This window comes from Eublepharis macularius, chromosome 9 (assembly GCF_028583425.1).
Source record: "Eublepharis macularius isolate TG4126 chromosome 9, MPM_Emac_v1.0, whole genome shotgun sequence".
Classification (NCBI taxonomy): Eukaryota; Metazoa; Chordata; class Lepidosauria; order Squamata; family Eublepharidae; genus Eublepharis; species Eublepharis macularius.
The window spans coordinates 42,725,254-42,746,453 of record NC_072798.1 but is presented as its reverse complement, the minus strand read 5'-3'; the positions used below and the strand labels follow the sequence as shown (position 1 = coordinate 42,746,453).

General features: G+C 42.3%; 1 protein-coding gene across 1 annotated transcript in view; it reads right to left on the bottom strand.

The window, feature by feature from the left end:
• GRIN2B (glutamate ionotropic receptor NMDA type subunit 2B) overlaps positions 1 to 21,200 on the bottom strand; it is a 304,269-nt gene that overhangs the window by 23,183 nt on the left and 259,886 nt on the right. The window contains exons 6-8 of the mRNA XM_054988703.1: positions 20,551 to 20,704; positions 18,482 to 18,607; positions 12,643 to 12,872 (exon numbers count right to left, since the gene is read on the bottom strand). Coding sequence (XP_054844678.1) covers positions 12,643 to 12,872; positions 18,482 to 18,607; positions 20,551 to 20,704 — 510 coding nt within the window. The remainder of the gene's footprint in view (positions 1 to 12,642; positions 12,873 to 18,481; positions 18,608 to 20,550; positions 20,705 to 21,200) is intronic.

Sequence of the window (21,200 nt, the reverse complement as noted above, 5' to 3'; positions counted from 1 at the left end):
GTTGCTTTGAAGAGCCTGTCTTTTAAATGTCATTAACATTTCATAGGTATTAACAAAACGTAATAGTGATATGGTTTGCATTTTAGATATCTTCTTCCAGTTGCCCTAGTCATTAGATTATTTATTTATTTCCCAGCTCTGTGAAAAAAACCAATAGTTTGCTAAAAGGCTTTAAAACTTCAGGGCTCATTATTCACAAAGTCCTGTTTAATACTCATTAATCAAAAATCATTGTAGGGGCAAGTACAACATTATTTGGTTCACCTGGCAGCATGTCTAAAAGGTGTGCCTTCCTTCTGTTTATTTCCTAGTGTTTGTATAGCATGGTACTACAGGGTATGAACATGTGTTTAGTAAGAAAGAGGGAAGGAAGGCAGAGAGGCTCCTCAGTGGTCAGCATCTCTAAGCATCTGCTGGGGCCACCTTTAATTAAAACCGCTAAAATGACTGCTGGATGCCCTTTTCCTAGCTTAATGACCATATTCCAGCTTGCACGTAGTCGAAGGCTATGAGGGGCAACATTGTCTTTGAGGAGAAGAAAATGACGGTGTGTGTGTGTGGATGAGGCAGACAATCATAAAGTCAGGTCTGGTTGGATATTTACAGTGCAATTCTAAGCAGAGTTACTCCAGTCTAAGCCCACTGAAATGAATGGGTTTAGACTGGAGTAACTCTGAAGCTCTGAAATGAATGGGCTTAGACTGGAGTAACTCTGTTTAGGATTGCACTGATAATCTAGCTTTTTTTATTCACGTAGTAGAAGAGCCACTTGCGTCTTCTGCTGGACACCTAGCCTGCTCTCTGAAAACCTCTAATAAACAGTGGCAAGGTTCTTGTAACGTTTTCAGTTTGAAGTGCAGCTTTCTTACAATGAGAAGTAAACAACAGACATGATAGATGCCTCCTGCCTGCCTAATCGTAGCACGTTTACCTTTCAGTCCTACGCATTGGGAAGCAAATCCAATTATTTCAATTGAGTTTATTCCTAAGTAAAGAGGCTTAAGACTGCGGCCTTAGGGAGAAGATATGAAGCTCACTTTCTTTTTTTTTCATTGCCATTTCTTTTAGACTTAGGTTTGACCAGGGTTGTTTTTTGTTTTATTTTTATTTTTCATCATCTTCATACTTTTGTCCATCCCAGACATGGCTGCTGTGCATTTAACAGATGTAGGACAGAGAAAGATTTAACGACAGAAATTTCCCATTCCCCCAAATTATTGTGTATTTATTGTTTGCGTTACAATGGAACAGTTTGTCCCCCTCCCCCCATTTGATATTTGTGGGTATTGGTTTAGTCTTGTCGGGCAGGTGCAGTTCCCTTGTCCTGAAACCAGTTGCTCCCATCCCTGAATCTCCTAGCTGATCAACTGACGTTATTTTGAACACACCTGTCTCTGCTGTGGGGACCAAACAGAAGGATTCTGAGTACCCAATTCCTAACTTGCAAGCAAAAGGGAACATCACACAACCTACATCTCTGTGAGGGAAAAAGCTGTCCTTCTTGAAGATCTACATGTTACACAGCTGAGAAAGGCACTGCTGCCAACAACATAGGAAAAGGGTGTCTTCGTTTCACCATAATTGCTGTTTTACTTTAATTTATGTGCCTGATCTTAAGTGGAATTTGTTGCAAGCCACCTTAAGCTATGGATGGTACTAAATAGGCTGGGGAAAGGGAGGGCAAGCTGCTGCCCAAAAGCCCAAACAAACCTAGAGCCAGCTGTGCCTATGCAAAAGTATATGAGTGAGAAAGAATTCATCTTCCAAATGTTGTCATCCATAATTCATACCCCCTCAGATGAGCTGAATGTCCAAAGATATCCAGCCACATTGCTCAGTGAACCAGAAGCCTCTGTATGGCTTTCCTCCAGGGTCTAGCTGATGATAGAAATTGGAGGTGGAAAAGATCCACCATGTCTTCATCTAATATCTCTGCTAGCCAATTTCTACTGGACTGTACACTCCAGTTAAATGCTCCAGATAATGCTGCTGATAATGTACCACCAATATTACTTGGAAGTTTCTTCCGGCATTTGAATACAAACACTTCAAAGTTCAGCCTTCATTCTTCTCATATCAGTTTTATATTAGTCCTGTTTTACAAGGTATCACCTCCAGATTGCAAGAAACCACTGATTTAAAAAATAATTGTATAAAATTTGATTTTGTGATTGTCTGTGCTAGTTCTACTTTTTCCCCTGACCCTGCCTGACCCCCAGCAATTCTGCAATCTGACAAGCTTCAAGTCTTCACCCTCATTTTATTTCACTACACAACAAAGCATGGTTAACAGTGTACACAGGATACACAGCTGTCTGTGTGCTTATTGGCATTTTAAGGAAACTAAGTCCATTGTCTCTGGTGAAGCAGGACTTGCAGATTGTGGGAAAACATACAAAACCGATTTACTGGAATAATGGTGGACCACCTGAGTATGTAATATCATCTCACTTTCAACACTTTGAAAACTGTTGTCTGTGTCTGTGTTGTCTGTAGGTTGTGCAGTTCAGTCATGTACAAAAAATTGATCCATAGATAGTTTCTATTCTTAATCCCTCTTGGCATCTTTCTCATATTTCTGTCCTCCATCTTCGTATATTTGTACTCTTCACATGATCTTCAAAGTTTTGGGAAATACAATTATCCTCACTGACAAAGAGGACCAATGCACAGAGAGACCTTCCTTAGCCTGCTGGAGAAGCAAGCATCTTTTCCCCTGCTTTCATAATGCAAAGCCGATCACAGTCTGAATAACTAGTGCTAAATTTGGGCTGTGCCCCTTCTAGAAAGTGAACTGCTAGGGACATGCAAGGGATCAGTAAAGTGTCTGCATCAAAAAAGGCTCATCTGCTCTGGAAATTCTCCCATTCCTACATCAGTGCTTTAGCACTGAAAGAGTACTGTAGATAAATAAAACAAAACATGCTGATGCTATGCCAACTGCCAGCATCACTGAACCACTATTCACACCTTATGAAGTCCTTCTGTCCCCCATGTGACTCACATGACTTTCTGCCCAATGTCACCTAGGAGTTCTTTGCTCAGAACTTAATTTTCACCATGGTGTGTGGGAACAAGGACTTAAGCCTCCCTCCATGCCAATTTGCTGACCTGAAACATCCCTAAGGAATTGCTTTTGCACTACTGAAGCAACTTAGGGCTGAACTAGATGAGACAATGTTCCCAGGTACACAACACGATTTTGTAGCAGTAAGTTCCCACTGGGGAACTCCTTTTAGCAGTGCTGAAGGGGCCTGACCACCATGCAGGAGAAGAGGTTCCTGCCTTCCCCCTCCCCCGCTGCAATTTTTCTGACCCAAAATAGTCTTGGGGAGTGTTATTTGCCTGTATGCCCCACCAGCACTATATTGAGTTGGGGAAATGGTGTGGGAAGAGGCAGGAGCTCCTCCTACCCCCATGTTGTAATGGTCTTGATCAGATTTGGGCCCTCATGGTGCTGTTAAATAGTTTCCCAGTTGAAACTCACTGCTACAAAAAGGTAGCACAAAATGGTAGACCATCTCATCTTGTTTGGCCCTAACAGGTACTGATGGCTACATATACATTTCCTCAATTGGGCAAATGGCACTGCAGCTCCCCTGGAACAGATTTCACTTGGGGTCTCTCTAGATGTGCAGGTTTTTAAAGAATTGGGTTTCCACAGCCAGACAGCAGTTACAAAGTAAATGACTGTTAAAAAATAAAAAGAGGCCAAAAGACCTCAAAATGCTTCCGTGGGGGAAGGTGGGGCCCCTCCCTCTTCCCTCAAGCCATTTCCCAGTGTCACAATACCTCAAGGGGAGTTCCCACCTATTTTTACTGCTCCATGTGGAGCAGAAAAAAACAGGGAAAAAACCTTTCTCCCCTGCTACTTTGGCACAGGGAAACATCTTGAGGGGAAAGGGAGACATTCTGGAGGGATCTCCTTTATTCCTCAAAGCTGCTGTGTAGCTGCAGGGAACTCGAGCTGGGTCTGGGGAAGCCAGACCTAACTCTTTAGAAACCTGCACGTCAAGCTTGGCCCTTCAACAACCCTTTATCTAACCCAAGAGGGTTCACACCCATGATGATTTTAGAAGCGAACTGTAATCCCTCCACATAGTACAATATAATCAAACTGGTTTTGAATCATCATGGGACTTAGTTCTGAATGGTGATGTCCTTGGCACCTAGATATTTTACAACATCTTGCTGTCATTGTTTGTCTCTCATATTGTCATCACAGAACAGGAATCAAAAAGGGAAAGAAGTGGTGAGTTGCACACAAGCGCAGAAATAAGTAGCAAGCAATTCTGAGTCTAAACTAACATAAAAGGGAGTTCAAAAATAGTATGTTTAGAAATAGTTGTTCTTCAGGAATCAAAGGAAGGATCCAGTTGGCAGATGGGATCATCCATCTTTCCATCTCACATAGCTATTGACAGCAAAATGCTCACAAAAGACCATGCAATAATTTCCCTGAGCCTCTAATCACAAACCAAATATATGTAATCTCCATATTCACTAGAATGCTTGGTAATTTAAGGCTACGTAGCTTGTTCTCTAGTCATTTAGATCTCTTATCAGAACATTGTTACATCCAAGTTACTATAGAGACTCAACACTAATGGTGTTGCTAGGCTACAACACCTGAATGGTGCATTCAAACACCCGAACGGTACTGCATAAGAATTTAAGAGTTGGCTACTAAATCAGAACAACTAGTTTTTTAGACATGTAGTCCTGTCTGAAACAGCACACTGTGTTGAATCTTCCACAGAAACTAAAGAATAAACCTCAAAGCCATGGAAGTATTTTGATCAGGGGTCTCCAACATGGTATTCATGGTCACCAGGGTGCCTGCCAGCACCTTTCCTGGTGCCCACCAAGTGTTTTCAGAAAGTGGGTGTGGACAGATGGGGCTTTTGCATGGCAGGATTTCTGACTGGCTGTGAAGATTTTTGAAAACGCCGCTTTGGCAGCAGCTGCCACCACATCACAAAGATTTTCACTGTGTAGCTGAAGGCAGAATTCCAAAGTTGCCTGCGAGCACACAAAGGTTAGGGACCCCTGATTTAGACTGTGTTATGAGAATAAAGGGGCACCCTGTGAATAAGAATGAATTCCCTAGCTGTGTACTCTAAGGGTCCAGGTACATGTGCATGTTTTTAAAGAGCTGGGTCTGGGTTCTCCAGACCAAACTCATGTTCTCTGCAACTGTACAGCAGCTTTGGGAAATGGCAGTTAAAAAATAAAGGAGAGCCCGAATGGCCACAAAGTGCCTTTGCGGGGGGAGGAGGGGCTCCTCCCTCCCCTCTCAAGCTTTCCCCCCTGTGTTGAAATAGCATGCGGGAGTTTTTTTCCCTGTTTTTATTGCTCCGCCTGCAGAGAATACTCCACATGGAGTAGAAAAAGCAGGGGGGAAACCTCCCTCCCATGCTATTTTAACAGGGGAAAATGGCTTGACAGGGAGGGAGGAACCTCCCAAGCCTAATTCAAGGTGTTGGTTCTATGTAGTACAGTGGTTAAGTGGTTCGGCTCTGAATCAGCACTCTACTGGTTTGAATCTCACTACTGCCATGAGCTCAGTTGATGGCCTTAGGTAAGCCACTCCTTTCAGCCCCAGTTCCCCAGCTGTATTATGGGGATAAGAGTAACACAAACTTATTCAGCGCTCTTGGTGAGGCACTAATTTATCTAGAAGGGTGGTATATAAGCACAATGATGATGATGATGATGATGATTAAAAGCTCTACATGGCTGGGGTCTAGGGTATATGAAGGACCGTCTTCTCCCATATATCACTGCCCAGGAGCTGAGTTGGTGGTTCATTACACAAGAGATGGTCTTTTCAGTGGCAGCCCCATGATTATGGAACAATCATTCCAGGGAGATGTGCCTGGCCCCTTCACTTTCTATCTTCAGGAGGCAACAGAAGACTTTCATTTAGGATGTATTCATGTTTAGTCACTTTTTAATATATTGGTAGTTTTTAACTGTGTTTTAATGTAATTTTATGTTTGTTTTTGTTTTATATTGTAAGCCACCTTGAGCTCCTCTAGGTGGAAAGGCAACTAATAAATTTCTAAAATAAATAAATATCAGTCAGTCAATAGAATTGGTCAGAATTCTCATTGCAATCATCTGTAAATTAGACCCAGCTCTATTCATGTCTTGCGCACAAGAAAAGATGTAGAAATATATTCAAATTCACTCTTTGACTATGTCCTCAGAAGTGTGAAACGAGAATGAGCAAATCATTCATGTTTCTTGGGATCAGAAACTGTGTGTCTGCTGAGGACAATGACTCCAGGCTCTTCAGGAAAAGGATTAGTCCCTTGAGGCAGAGTGGATGGTTTGGAGATGCTGAAAGAGGCAGAGGAGGGCATAGACTTCCAAAGACTTGGTAAAGGAATCAACCTGACATCTCACCTGCTGTGGCAGAGAATGAAAGTCTTAGAGCAGTGGTATTCACTCAAAAAGACTAGGCTACTAGATAGGATGTTGAAACTTAATACCTCAAAAAATAATAAATAAACAAAACTATGAAATTTGCCGACACAAGATGTGCAGTTGGTCACTGGTTTAGATGGCTTTAATGGGAATAATCGACTAATGACTACTAGTCATAACGGAGAAATGAAACCTCCAGGTTCAGAGGCAGTAGTCTATTGAATAGTTGTTATTGGGGGAAAGGGGGCAAAGAGCAGGGGAAGGGCTGTTGCCTTCATGACTGGCTTGTTGGTTTCCATAAGACTCTGGCAAGCTACTTTTGCAAATGAAAAGCTTGGCTAGATGAACCTTCACCTGGGCTGAATCCACACACCTCCCGGCATTGCACTAAATGTTTGCTAAACACCCGGAAGTGTAGCGTTTTTCTAGCGCAATTCAGAAATCGCACTAGAAAGACGTCACACTTCTGGGTGTTTAGCAAACATTTAGCACAATGCTGGGATGCTCCGCGGGTGTGTGGATTCAGCCCTGATCTAGGAATGCTATTCTTATGAGGTTTAAAAGAAAACAGGACCAGAAAAAATAATAGATGAGAGCCATCCTGTGACATTAAAGTAAGGAAAGAGGCAAAATAGAATTACTGATAGCAGTATCTTGATAGTCTAACTCTTTCAATCACACCTTAACAATTCTTCCACTGGAAGATTTCCATCACCAACACCCCCCCTTCTAGAAGGAGTGAATCAAGCCAAAAAGTCAGCATGTCTGTTCTGTGAATGTCTCTAGGCCTTATATGCTTAAGGTGCTGGAAAAAACACATTTGTACTCCCACTAATCCTGAAGAGTCCCATTACAAGTTTTAACCACCATTAATCCCTGCAGCATAGGGGAAGAGAGAGGATCCTATGAGGAATGAGTCAAAGTTAAAGCACATCACAGTCAAACCAGTGTTTTAAGCTGTTTCACTTGAAGCTGAGATTTAAAAGGGGAGGGGATCCAGAAAAGGCAGAAATATATCACACACTGATATCTTTAAACATTCACAGCTTTAGAACTAATCAGACCGTCTCTTTCCGTATATGCCCCAGAGAGCGCTTCATTCAACCGGACCATCTACTGGTAGTCCCTGGCTCTAGGGAGGCTCAGCTGGTCTCTACCAGGGCCAGGGCCTTTTCGGTCCTGGCCCCAACCTGGTGGAACTCTCTGTCTGAGGACACTCGGGTCCGCCAGGATCTTGTGTCATTTAGGCGGGCCTGTAAGACAGAGATGTTCCGCCAGGCATATGGTAGAGGTTAATTTTAGTCCATCAGTGCCGGGCCTTCCACCAGTCTCCCTCTATGAGGGGTTATGAAGAGTCCACTGCTGGCTGCCCCGAAAAGGGGTACAGTATTCTATCTGTCTGCTACTACCTCCCCTGTTTGTATGCTGACGGGCAGGAGTGCAGGACTGCCCGTCTTGGAGTGGTTTTATGGATTGCTGTTTTTATGATGTGATTATTGTTTTTATGCTGTATTTTAATCAGTTGTACTTCGCCCTCAGCTCGTTTGCGGGGAGGGTGGGCTAAAAATATAATAAATAAATAAATAAATACATAAATAAATAAATAAATAAATATCTTCTAGTAAAGTAGTTTCTATTGAAGAGTGCAGAAAAATTAAAATTTAAAAAGACCATCTGAATACTCCATGATAAATCTAGTGTTGCAACACCTTGCCCTGTTGCAGACTTTACATGCAGACTTGGATAAATCAGTTCTCTTCTCCCTGCTAACAACTGTAGCAGTCCCTTCTCTTTAGACTGCCAAATTTCAGCAGGTTGAGGCATCCAGCCGAAGCAGAGAATTCTATGGAAAACATAACATGGAGACTGCTGTGGTCCTTAAAAGTTTACAGGTGAGGGATCTCTCTGCCTTGCAATACCCCAAACACTCCAATGTTTTGAGAAGGGGATTGTGCTGCCTGGCACCTCTTCAGTCCTGAACATATTCACTCAAAATCACATCTCATTGGTTTTAAAGACTCTGACTTCACAGAAAGTACACTTAGGATCATTCATCCCCTTTGAGAAAGTACTTATCTTTAGTTAAAAACCTACAGATTTTAAACAAGGCTATACAAGTATTTAAAGATAAGGATGTGATTTTATCAGTGCAATGCTAAACAGAGTTACATCTTTTTAAGTTCATTGTCTTCACTAGATTTAGGATGCTTAGAATTGCTTCTATTGACTTAGAATTTTTCTCTTTCTTTCTTTTCCTTGTGTTTGCCCAGGAGATGCATGCAACAGGAATTAGGAGAAAGAGCCCACCCTCCATGGCTCTTTTCTATCAGTGAAAACGTGTTGGATGCAAAGAAGGGACAGACAAAGCCACTTCTGCCTTGATGCACACACATACCCTCCCCACCCCCAACCATTCTAAAGGCGAGTGTAGTCACACATTAAACTCAGGGAGAATTGGGGTCTCCCCCAATTACACACAAGTTTAGAGCACATGTGGCCAGTCTCTTAGTATGTATTGTGGGAAGAAATAATGTGTTCAGCATTGCTTTATTATGGTATCTGAATTTGTTTTCATTTTCTCTCTACTAGTATAGGAAGACTGGGGAGGAGGGGAGAGCAATGTAAAGTAAGGCATATCATGCACTGCAGCAAATATTGGAAGAGAAGACATACTTTTCAGAAGGGGAAATCATTTAGGAGGGGTTGGTGTCTTGGTCTCACTTTACTGTCTATGCTCAGGCTCACTTGTTTCCTTTCCTTTCTGTAAAACAGATGTAGCAGCAGCAAACTTAGGGTCAAAGGGGTAGTTGGAAGACTGGGGATCAGACCCTATGGCCTTGGCCTTGGCCTTGGCCACATGCCACTTGTCTCCATCTGGCCCATGACTCTGTTGTAGCAATAGTTAACTATTTGACTCAGAGAAGCTTACCAGAAGGGCATGAGGGCTTCTGGTCACACAAGCGACACAAAGAATTGCGTCTTAGAAAATCTCTTCAGTTTTTCCACCCTTAAAAATAAAGACTTTAATTTTTGCCTCAGCTGTGATATTTTAACATCTGTCATCTTAAAGCAAAGGCCAAATGCTCACCCGCGATCTCTTCACAGCTGACAACTGTGCTCTTGTTGGTCATACAGTTGGTGATTAAAAGCTCCCTGCAAGGATTTCACCCATGATGCAGCCAGCCAGTCTGGTCTAACCATTAGTCCAAGAAGTTATGGTATCAGCACAGGCATGATGTTATACATATTGCAACAGCACTGGATACAATCCTGCACTCAGAGTTCAGAGGGGCTCCCACGGGCTTGATGACCACCCTTCCTTCCACCATCATCTGTCTTCACATGTGCTCTTCCAAGCACGATCTGATATGGCATCTGAAGCCCTTCTGCTCCTTATGGCCAGCATTTTGTCTTTAGCACACAGGCCAACCTAAACAAGATACTGGGCAAGGATTAAAACCCACGTTCAGTGACACAATTTTACCAGGGAACAGGAGTGTTCAAAGACAGAGCCAAGCGGGCTTGATGGGGGAGGGGAGAGGAGAGGGATTCCTACGCATCCCTCTGCTGGCAGGTCCACTGGCTCCCTTCCCCCCCACTCTGGCTGCTTGCCCACCTCCTTTCCCATCCACACACACACTCTGGATGGTGGCAAGATTCATTGCACACTGCTGCCTTCCTCCTGCTTTCGTTCCCACTAGGAGTGTGGGTGTGCAGCCACCTAGAGTGCAGGGGAAGGGAGTGAAGGAAGGACGATTTCTGCTTATTTTCATTCTATGTCATTCATAATATCCTTGTACATGGCTACAATGGAAATTTGCAAGCTTAACTCAACATAGTACAGAATAACAAAGGGTTTCTAGGAATCATCAGATTCTGCCGCCTTCCTCCTGCCTTTGCTCCCTTCCCCTGTGTTCTGGGTGACTGTATGCCCACACTCTGGGAGAAACAAAGGCAAGAGGAAGTCAGTGGTGTGCAACAGCCCCTACTGCCACCCAGAGTGTGTTTTGGGGGGGGGAGGGATGTGGGTGAGAATCCAGGGGGAGGAAGTCAGCAGAACAGCCAGCAGAGGCAACAACCAACAGAAGGGCTACAAGGGAATCCCTCCCTTCCCTCACCCCTCAGAGAACCCACATGGCTGTATCTTTGAAAACTACAGTTCCCAGGTAAAACTGCATCACTCGATATGGATTTCAACCCTTTCCCAGCATCTCTTTTAGCCTGACCCTCAGCTGAAGCAGCGTAAGGGAGGCAGAGGAAGAATCTGCCGCAGAATTCAGCTGGAAAGATGTGGGAGAACTTTTACATTTTATTAGCTCCACCAGGTCACAGAGCAATCAGAAGAGTCCAGGCAGCTGGAGTGGGAGGAGAATTATTATAGAACTTCATTAGAACTGCTTTGGAGTTAGTTCTCCATGAGCTCACATTGGGAAAAAAGAAACATAAATGTTGACAAGTTTTGCTACCTTGGCAGTACATTGTCTTATAAGGTAGTAACTAATGATGCCCACCTGCAGAAATGTGTTCACTGTCTTGGGAAATACCATGAATTAGTTAAGTAAATGTCTGCAGACTACCCTTCCATGTAACTACCAGCAATGAATATGTTATTATTGCCCTACCAATATTAAGCACAAGATTCTAAATAAGAGCTGGAATGACAGTGTGTCAAAACACTGAAGCGTCTTAAGTAATGTAGCATCTCTGGGATTGAATCTTTATTCATTCAGACTCAGCTGTTAGTAAAAATAATTCACCTACATTTGTCCTATAGGACATTTGTCCTATAAAGCTCTAAACAGTCTGGGACCAGAATATTTGAAGGACCATCAGCTCACCTATGAACCTGTCCACCAGGTGAGAGTTTTCATTAGATGACCTATACTAAGTACCTCCACCTTCAGAAGTTGAGTGTATATTTTGTTATATATAACTATCTCTGATTTACACAACTATGTATCCCCCCTTACTATTATTTTGTTTTTCAAAATAAATAAATAAATAAATAAATAAATAAATAAATATATATATATATATATATAAGAAGTCGAGTGCGTAGCTGCTGGATACGCAGACTTTTCTGAGATTGTGCCCTTGTTATGGAACTCCTTCCCAAGGTACGGTTCAGCTAGTGCCATCTTTGTTATCATTTGGGAGCTAAATAAGGCCTGCACACTCAAGCTTTAGATATTAGAAATGCCTGTTTAATGTGTGTTTCAGCCAGCTGGTTCACCACCTAGGAGATTTTTCTAACCAGTTAGCTAATTAGGATTTTTAATTACTTTTAGATGCTATTTTCTATTGTTGATTGATTTTGGAATTGTTTTGTGATTATTTTTTTGGATTTTGTAAAATGGTTTAAAGGCTATCAGTGATGGTCACTGTTCCCACATTTTCAGCTGGTACATTTTGGTTGTACCTCCACTGGTTTGTAAGAGACCAGTCCTCTCTAAATGTAACTGTTTAATTAACTGATTCGGATGCAAAGGTTCAGACTACACATGGGATGCAGTGTTTACAGAGATGGACTTGGGAGTGGAAGCTCTTGGAAGGGTTCAAAATCCAAAGCAGTAGCTTTGGGTAAATCTCTGCCTCAGCTTCGCCCCCTGTCCCTGGTACATAGAGGTAGTATTAGAGAATAGTGAAATATCTCACAGGAAACCATAAAGAATAAATTACTGAGCAGCTGATAGACAAAACTAACTGGCAGAGTTCATACTTGCCCTGGACAGGGCCCAAGTGGATCAACCAAACAAAGAGACAGAATGGTTGGGAAGGAATTAGTCTCTTGGTTCTCAGTTGTCCATAACACACTAACTTTGACGGAAACGTGCCCATTTTGTATGATCTTGCCCAGCTGATATATTACAAAATCTGGGTTTTATCAAGTTTTATAAAGTAACTTGTTGCTCTCTGGGCAACTGCTCAAATCTCAATTACATACTACCCCATCGAAAGATACATCATACACTCAGAAACCTTGGTTTAGATTATCATAATAAGAACAGAGAACCCATTTAAAAATAACAGAAATTAACAGAAATCACTACTTGTACAATTTTGTTAATATATTCATTACTAACATGACCATCCAGAAATTACATTATGGCTTTATTGTTAATGGATTCAGTATATAGTAATGAAAATTAGGGAGAAACCACCAGGCTTTCAAAATAAGAAAATGATGCTTTTGGATTATGGATGCATTACCTTTTTGTCGCTCAGCCCAGACACCTGGTCCACATACTCTTCTTGGATCATAAAGGCTGCCAGATTGGCAGTGTAACTGGCCAGAAAGATGACAGCAAAGAAGGCCCACACAGACACCATGATCTTACTAGTAGTCCCCTTGGGATTCTGCACAGGCACAGAATTGTTGAATACCAGGCCCCACAATAACCAGATAGCTTTGCCAATGGTGAAAGAAGGTCCGCCAGGCTCTGAAACACAAAAGGATAAACACAGTCAGTAAAATGCAGCCTGAGGGCCTTTCTAGGTGAATTTTTTTTTGAAGAACATGCATACACACACACACTTTTCTCTTACAGTCGGTTAAGATGGTCAGGTTTTGGCAAGAAGTAGCACTCAGGGGGGTTAAGCACTCCCCATTCCTTCCTTGGTTAACATTAACTCCCATTCAGCAATACATGTGAAATAGTTAACCATAGCTGGTTTGATCTCTGGTTTGGAAACTACATTAATGGTGCCAACGGTTACATCAGTTCACTGAACTACAGTTATTGCTAATTCTGCTTGATGGCCTGTAGGCCATAAAATTCATGCAGCCACATTCCACATAGCACTTAAGCTTGTCATAGAGGAAAAATGCAATTTTCCCTGCTACAAAATAATGCAGCTGGAATGAAGGACAATAGAGGAATTACCTTGAGGTGACATGCCTGGGTGCCACAAAGAAATGAGTAAGTACACTAATTTATTGTGCAAAAAACTAGACTAAGGCCCTAAATTCCAGTTAGAGGAACTATTCAGACACAGGACATTTTTCACTGCAATCATCATCCTGAAACAGAATTATAGCCGTGGTTCCGCACTATACTTTATCAAGCACTCTATCCCCCTTCGAATCAGGGGCAGTCCATCCACCAGGCAATCCTAGGCAATCACCTAGAGTTCTAAAGGTGGAGACGAATGGATCCAATCAGCCTAGCTGCCTACTTGACTACAATATTGTGGTCTACCCTGGAAAGTGACCCGTCCCAGTGGGTGGCCAGAGGGGTGGTGGTGGCCCAGTCTTTTCCCTCCTCTCTGCTTCTCCTCACCTATGAAGGAGTGTGGGGGGGGGGAGGGTAGCCACTTCCTGCCATGCTATGTGGGGCCAGGAAGACAGGCTCTACCACACCCTGCTGCTGGACCTCTCCCCAATGCCAACAGATGAGGAGGATTTCACCATGGCCGGGCAGGGAGGGCAGGCACTGTTTGTCCATGGTGAGGGGCAGGCAGCATAGGCACTGTAGCTTAGGGCACCCAGAATCCTTGAGCCAGCTCTGCCTGCAATTGTTCATCCAAATTCAACAGTGAGAGTCTGAGAATGTTTACTCAACAAACTCAGTGCAGTAGCACCAATTTCCTTTCAGCCAATTGGATTTGAACCTTCTCTCATCTTCCCTCCCTGCCCACCACAAAGGAGGCTCACACAGCTCTAGCCTGCCACTGCCACTGCCTCCTTCCCTCCCAGCAGCAGGGCAAGCTGATGAAATTTATCATTTCCAATTGCTTCCTCCCCCTATCATGTGCTGGAGAAGGGCATGCAAACACACATACATACACACATTGCCTGCAGTTGCTTCCCTCCCTCACCATAGAAACTGAGCTCAAAATTAGTGTTTCCTTTTACAACTTTATGCACCCCTACTTAAGGTCTTATTAATATAACATTTCCTGATCTTGTGCCACCCACCCCCAACCCTTCAGTACACGCAACACATGCTTTGCTTGCTACTTCCCGTCTCCCACAGTGCAGAGCAAGCATCAAGCTCAGCAGCTTGGGGCCAGGGCAAGCTTCTGTGTGCCTGTCCTGTCTTCTATGTTCAGCTGAGCGTCTCTCCGGCAGCCCAGGCTCCTCTTTGCCTTCACAGCCTGGGAGCTCTGCCCTGCTCTGATCCTTTCATTAATTAATCATTTCCACATGCCGCTTTCTATTTGCAATACTAATATTTGCTGTTTATTTTTTAAAACTCATCTGCTGGAAATGCTATTTCAGTTTAGCACACTTTTGTTTTGAAAACAAACATTTATGAACTCCTCTCCCTTCTCTGCCTCTTGTAATGGGGCTTGTGTTGGGAACGGGACAACTTGAGGGCTCTGTGAAATATCATTGCAACCGGCAAGTGGCTGGGCTCTACTAAGGTCACCCACTCAGCCACTCCTCCTGCCAGGAGCATCAACAGGGCTTTGGCATTCCATACGTGACAGGTCAGCAATGCTGCAGTTTCATTCAGACAACTCCCTCCCACACCCGCCCATGAATGCTGAGAAAACGCAAGATAGCGGCACAGAAAAAACTGAATTGCAACCGTTGGTAAGCACCATCACCTTAACTCTCTGAAACAAATAAGTATACAAGATGGTGCTAGAGGAGAAACAGGCCCGCCTGTATATCTCAGAGTGTGGCATAGTGGGTAGAGTGGTGAGCTCAGATTTGGAAAAACCAGGTTCAAATCCCCACTAGTTGTAAAACTCAATGGATTGTTCTGAGGGCAAATCATCATCTTTTAACCCAATCCACCTCAGAGGTGATGCTACAATGCCGCTATAAGAAGCTCAGAGGATGGGCAAAATGTTCCAAAAATGTCAGCATGTTTAATGCGTCCCACTTTTCTTCATACACATGCAACATAGACCCATGAAATGAGGTCCAATGGCATAACCGTCCAGGCTAATCCTACAACTCAAATCACAGTGGAAGAACAGAGGAATTAAGCACACAGCTACTTATGAGTTAATGAGTTTAGCTGCCTCTTTTGACAGAGACAACCATATATCTTTTTCAGATTACAATTTTAGACTTTCAGGAACATTCCCAAGAATGAAATCTGAATTTTACAATGGCTCCAACTCTATAACAAATTACAACATCTGGATCCATATTTATTATCGCCGTATCAAATGTCTGACTACACAGGTTTATCTGTTTTTTTTTATTTGCTTTAAGTCCTGAAAAGTTACTGTGAATCTGAACAGCTTTGCTGTGAAGTACAAGGCAAAAAAGCATTCTTTGCACTCCCTTTTCTCCTTTCTCCTAACCTGAACCTAGTGCACAGAGGCTATTAGTTATGCTTATTAATGCAGCCTTATATGCCACAACTCCAGCTGACTTTCAATAAGAATTGAATGAATATATGTGATGGCAAATCTGGCTCCTACATATGAAATGCAGATGCGATAAGTTATTATGAGAAACATCTCTTTTGCATTTCTTAGCTTTTTGAATAAACACTGAAGCATTTCATCTACATTTATTTTTGCATGCAAATTAATTTATCTCTGGATTGATGCTTGTAATTTGCATTTTAAAAATTTGAATATGTAAGTCAAGTTTGTTTATTTTTTAAGGGAAAGAAAGGAAAATGGGTAATGGACTTACATTTTAAATCTTCAATTTACTTTACAGTTACATAAAAACATTGTTGAAATTGGTGTGTACAGAAGAGTGGAAGGATGTCAGTCTTGCATAGGATGTTTTATTACCAGAACCTCTGTGGTCCACCAATATATTTTAAATTTACAAAGCAAGACTGTATACTCAGAATCTCTTGACATTAACACGCAACTAATCTGTGTTCAGTGATCCTGAGTACACACTTTTACTTCAAAACAAGAAATTCCTTGCTGGATCAGGTAGGGGTCTACCCAGACCAGCTTTTTTTACAAGAATCCCAGAAACCAGGAAGTGCTGAGTGGTTCACTGAACGTGGGTCACTAGATCATCAACAAACCTTCTGCGCACCCTTGGTCTATATAGTATACACACAGCAATGGACGGAGATTGGGCAGGAGGAGGGGGAATCACATTACTATGATCAAGAAACATTTTGATCTGAAATACCCAATAAAATACCACGGAGCAAACGATATTCAAGAAATAGAGCCATTGTTGCTTAGCACCATTCAAAAGTGCATGGAAGAAGTACACATTGCTTTGAAAAATTACTCTGTGGGAACTTAAAAGGAAATCTTAAACAAAGCATTCACTAGCAAGGGGGAAGCCTTGTATATGTAAGCCTTGTATAATGTATGTTCCTCATATGAACCTGCCTCGTAATCAAACAGAAGGCCAGCAGCACTGGGGACTCTTGTTTAGTTCTGCCACCACAGACTGGCAAGGCTGTGCCTCTGAAATAGTCTTATCATCATTTGACACGTTGGACACAATTCCAAAAGAAGCATCCAAGCCATTTATCACTCACATCAGTTTTCCATCTGTATTAATTCTACATGAATATTTACAAGTATTCATACTTCTTTGGTATGTGAACTGGCCCACGTATACTGTCCACAGATAACATGGACAACACTCCACCCCCCTTTGGTATGGCTGTATGTAAGGCTTTGACTAAATTTCCATTACAAATTTCTTTCATTTTTCCAGGGCTCAGAAACTCAGTGGCATAAGTCTGCTTGGGGCAATTCTGGAAAGCAGGAAAAGAGGTTTTCACACAAACATTTCAGTTCAAGCATTTTAACATTATTAGCCTGTGGACAAACCAGAAGGGCTCAGGTAGGGGCCATTTCACAGCTTAATGAAGCCGAGGAGAGAGTACCAGTAACTTACCGTTATCCAAGCTCTGTTCCTATGATATATATTCTATGTCAGCCTTTGGCTCTTCTCTCATAAATCATCTGATCAAAGATAGAGTTGAGTTTTGTATTCTTCATTCTCTGCTGCTCCCTTTCTCTTCCCTTCCCTCAGACTCACACAGTAGGAAAACAAATACCTAAACTTAACTTCCCTCTCCTTGGCAAGCAGATTTTTTTTTTAAATTAGAAGACCACTTATCTCAAATCTATACGGGTATTAAAATATGACAGAAGAGACTGCTCATTTTTTCTGTTTTGATTTTTTTGGTTCAAAAATAGCTCCTTTAGCAGAGTAACTTTCTCATTCCATCCATACTTCGTACACACACTACAATCTGGTGAACTAATATTTTGAGGGGTTACTACTGTGCCTCCACGAGGCACTTTGGATTAATCTAGGTTTGCAAACTCCAGGTTGAGAAATTCCTGGATATTTGGAGGTAGAAATGGAGGAAGGCAAGTTTTGGGGAAGGAAGGAACCTTAGCATACAGTCAATCCTCCAAAGCAGCCATTTACTCCAGTGGAAGTGATCTCTGTAGTATGGATATCAGTTGTAATTCTGGAGATTGGCAACCCAAGATTATTCCATTCTGTTACTCAGTAAAAGGAAATTAATCAGGTAGGTTAATGTTACTAATGCAATGTGAAATGTATTCACATGTTATTTCATTTATATCACTGAAATAATCAATGACAACCACCACAACAAAACTTTCCAGCATCCATCCAAGAAATCCAAGCCAAGAACCAAAGTAAGAAAACTAGCCAAAGGTTGCAGCTAGCTACCATTGTAGAAATCGGGGCTAAAATTCATATGCATTACAACATTTTCCAAATATTACTGAGTTTGAGGGCAGAAATTTAAATCTGAACAATTGTCCAAGAGAAAAAATATTTCAAATATAAGAACCTAAAAAAACAGCACTCTAACTTAGGAGAAAGTCCCAATAAAATCAGTGGTTGGGGCTTGTTTCTGAATAAACTTGCATAAGATCAGGGTGCTGTTTTCCCTTGCAATTAAAGGTTCCATATTTCAAGCCATTGCAGATGTTCTAACATCCTCCCAAAACTATCCAGATTCTTTACTATTCCTACATATTTTTTTTTCTTGTCTACCTAGAGAAAATATAAACTATGTAAACAGCCTGACTCACATGCATAAATAAAAATGGACGGGGAGGAATTCTGTTTTCAGGAAAGACGGAGAAAATGAAAGCTGTATCTCTTTACCTCTGCCATCAGCCAGACACCGGTTGTATCCCACCGGACTGAAGTACTCAAAGACAAAGACAGCCACCGCAGATATTATAAGCAGCATAACAAACATCATCACCCACACATCAGCACTGAATGGCTCTGAATGGAAGAGAAAAAGATGGTAATTCACATCAATCCTTACTATTCTATCTCAAGGATCTAATCACTAGGACATACAACTGCACTTTCTTAAATGGGAGTCTGATGGTCATGGGGTAAAAGCTATAGACAGGGCTGTGTTTTTTCTTTAAAAACATTAATTAAGTACAAAAGACCAAATGGACCAAAATTTTGTGCGGTCCGGCCCAGTTCGTGGTTCATGAACACACAGTTCGTGGGATTCACCTTTTCACGAATTTTGGTCCATTTGGGCTGGTCCATTGCTCCGTGAGTCCAGACATCCTGGCACCCATCTATCAATTCCCTATGCAATGGAGGGAATGTCCACAGACCTTTTGCAGCCCTTAAAAACTTGATAGGTAGCTCTGCCTGCTGAGCAGAGAGCCCCCATTCTGCCCTATGGAGCAAGAAGCAAGAATGAATTCGCTAGGCAACGGAGGGGTGGACATTCTGCAGCCAATCTTAGCCCTCAAAACCTTAATAGGCAGCTCTGCCTGCCAAGCAGAGGTCCCGTTCTGCAAGGGAGGGGTGGATGTTCTGCAGCCAATCTTAGCCCTCAAAACTTTGATAGGCAGCTCTGCCTGCCAGAGAGCTCCCATTCTTCTCTATGTGAGCAAGGAGCAAGAATTAATTCCCTAGGCAACGGCTGGGAGGGTGTCTGCGTGGTGAGCTCTTCCCTCACCCTTTTCTGTTTGATTTTGTCTCACTGCAACGTTTTGGTGCTGCTAGCCAATGCAAGTCAATAGTTTTTGCAATTTCCAGTATCTATTGGAAGTTTCCTGGGGTGGCCGCTTTGGGGGTCTGTAACTCGGACGTCCAAAACGCAATCTTGACCAAACTTGGAGGGTGGCTGGAGGAGAGGCTGCTGAAGATTCTCTGTGAGTTTGTGCCCTATGGGTGTGAAGGGGTAGAGCCAGGGCTGCCAGAAGTGACAGACCACGGACTGACAAACTGGTCTGTGAATGGGGATGGTCTGTGAAAAGTTTGTGGTCTATGGTCCATGAAAATCGATGGACCACAGGCTGGCAGTCCATGGGGTTTTCCTGGTACGTGCCCACCTCTAATTCTGTACCAAGGAAAGCTGGATTCTGTGAGCAGAATAAATCATGTAACTTAAACAAATCTACACAATTCAGATTATTTTATACAATTTACGCACATTCTCTTTAGTCATGGAGAAGGCAGAGCATCAAAACTCCATTTCTAGCTGCTGGAATTCAGAATTAACCACCTATTTGGCATAAGACTGGCTCTGGCTTATAAGATTGTATCAGGCACTACTTATATATTTGCAGGCATGCCTTCACTACCAAACCATAAGGGCTAAACACTAGTTTTTATTCAAAAGGAAAGCTGCAATGCACGGGAACCTGACCCAGTCCCATATTTTGCACTCTTGTTCTTCTGCAGAGCACATTAATTACAGAGCCCTGCTTATAGATTGTGTTAGATAAGAAGTCTGGCTAAATCATTGGGTGGTCAAACATTTTTACTTACTTTGCTTTAGCACCAGTGTTGCAGACAAATTAAGCTGCATGATTGGACCCAAACAGTAGACAGTATGAGCAGAAAGCAGTTCCATCTGTTGGGGGGCACCTGATTCTCATCAGATCCCCTCCCCCCAGCTGCAACACCCGCTGCACAATATTCCATGGGATTTCCAGACCTTCCGGAACAATTTCTTTCACAGGTGCAGTGGCTGCCGCAGAAAGGAGGTGTGGGAAAGCCTCATTGTGCAAGTGGAGCTGTATTATGGGTTTTTTTCAGGGGAGGGATAGAAAACCCAAACGTTGGTAAATTCTTCATGTACTAAGTTCTTGGACATGATTAAACATTAATAATTAACTGATAATTAAATTAAATGGAAGCAGCTTCCATCAAATAATCTTCCTACATTATGGTGAGTCAGAAGAAGCCCTTACCTAAGAAGGCAGAAGGTGAGACAGTCCCATTGCTTCGTGACACCATTACACTGATCCCTGTCTCAATGAAGGGCACAGAAAAGTCTACCACTTCTGAGCGTTCTGCATTTATGGTGAGGGAACCCACGGCCATATAGGCCCGTTTGGCAACCACCTAAGGGAAAGAAAGAAAATTGTTACGATTTTTGGAATGCAGAATCCACTCAATTATGACTTCTGTTTTATTCTGTTCACCTCTGGATATATAGCTGCTATCAGAAATTCAGGAGATGGAGATCTTTTTAAAATAAAGGAAACAGCTTCGTTTCAACATCCACTAGAGTAAAGTTTACAGTGCAGAAACCAATGTGGAGAAATGGGTAGCTGCCTTGTAATACGTATTAATACATTGCCATAACATAAAGGAATACCCAATATACACATTGACAACTTTAGAGAGAGAAAAAGGCAATGGTGGTGACATCAAATCTACAGATGGGAACTGAGAGAGGTTAACAGATAGAAGGAGTAAGTTGCTATAGTGTGGGATGAGTGAAGGAAACAGCAAGTTGTCAAACAATTATTTTTTTTCATATTTAAGGCTTCACAACATTGTACTGTATAAGCAAGGTGAGATCAGTGAAGAAGAAATGAAAAAATTCCTGGGGCTA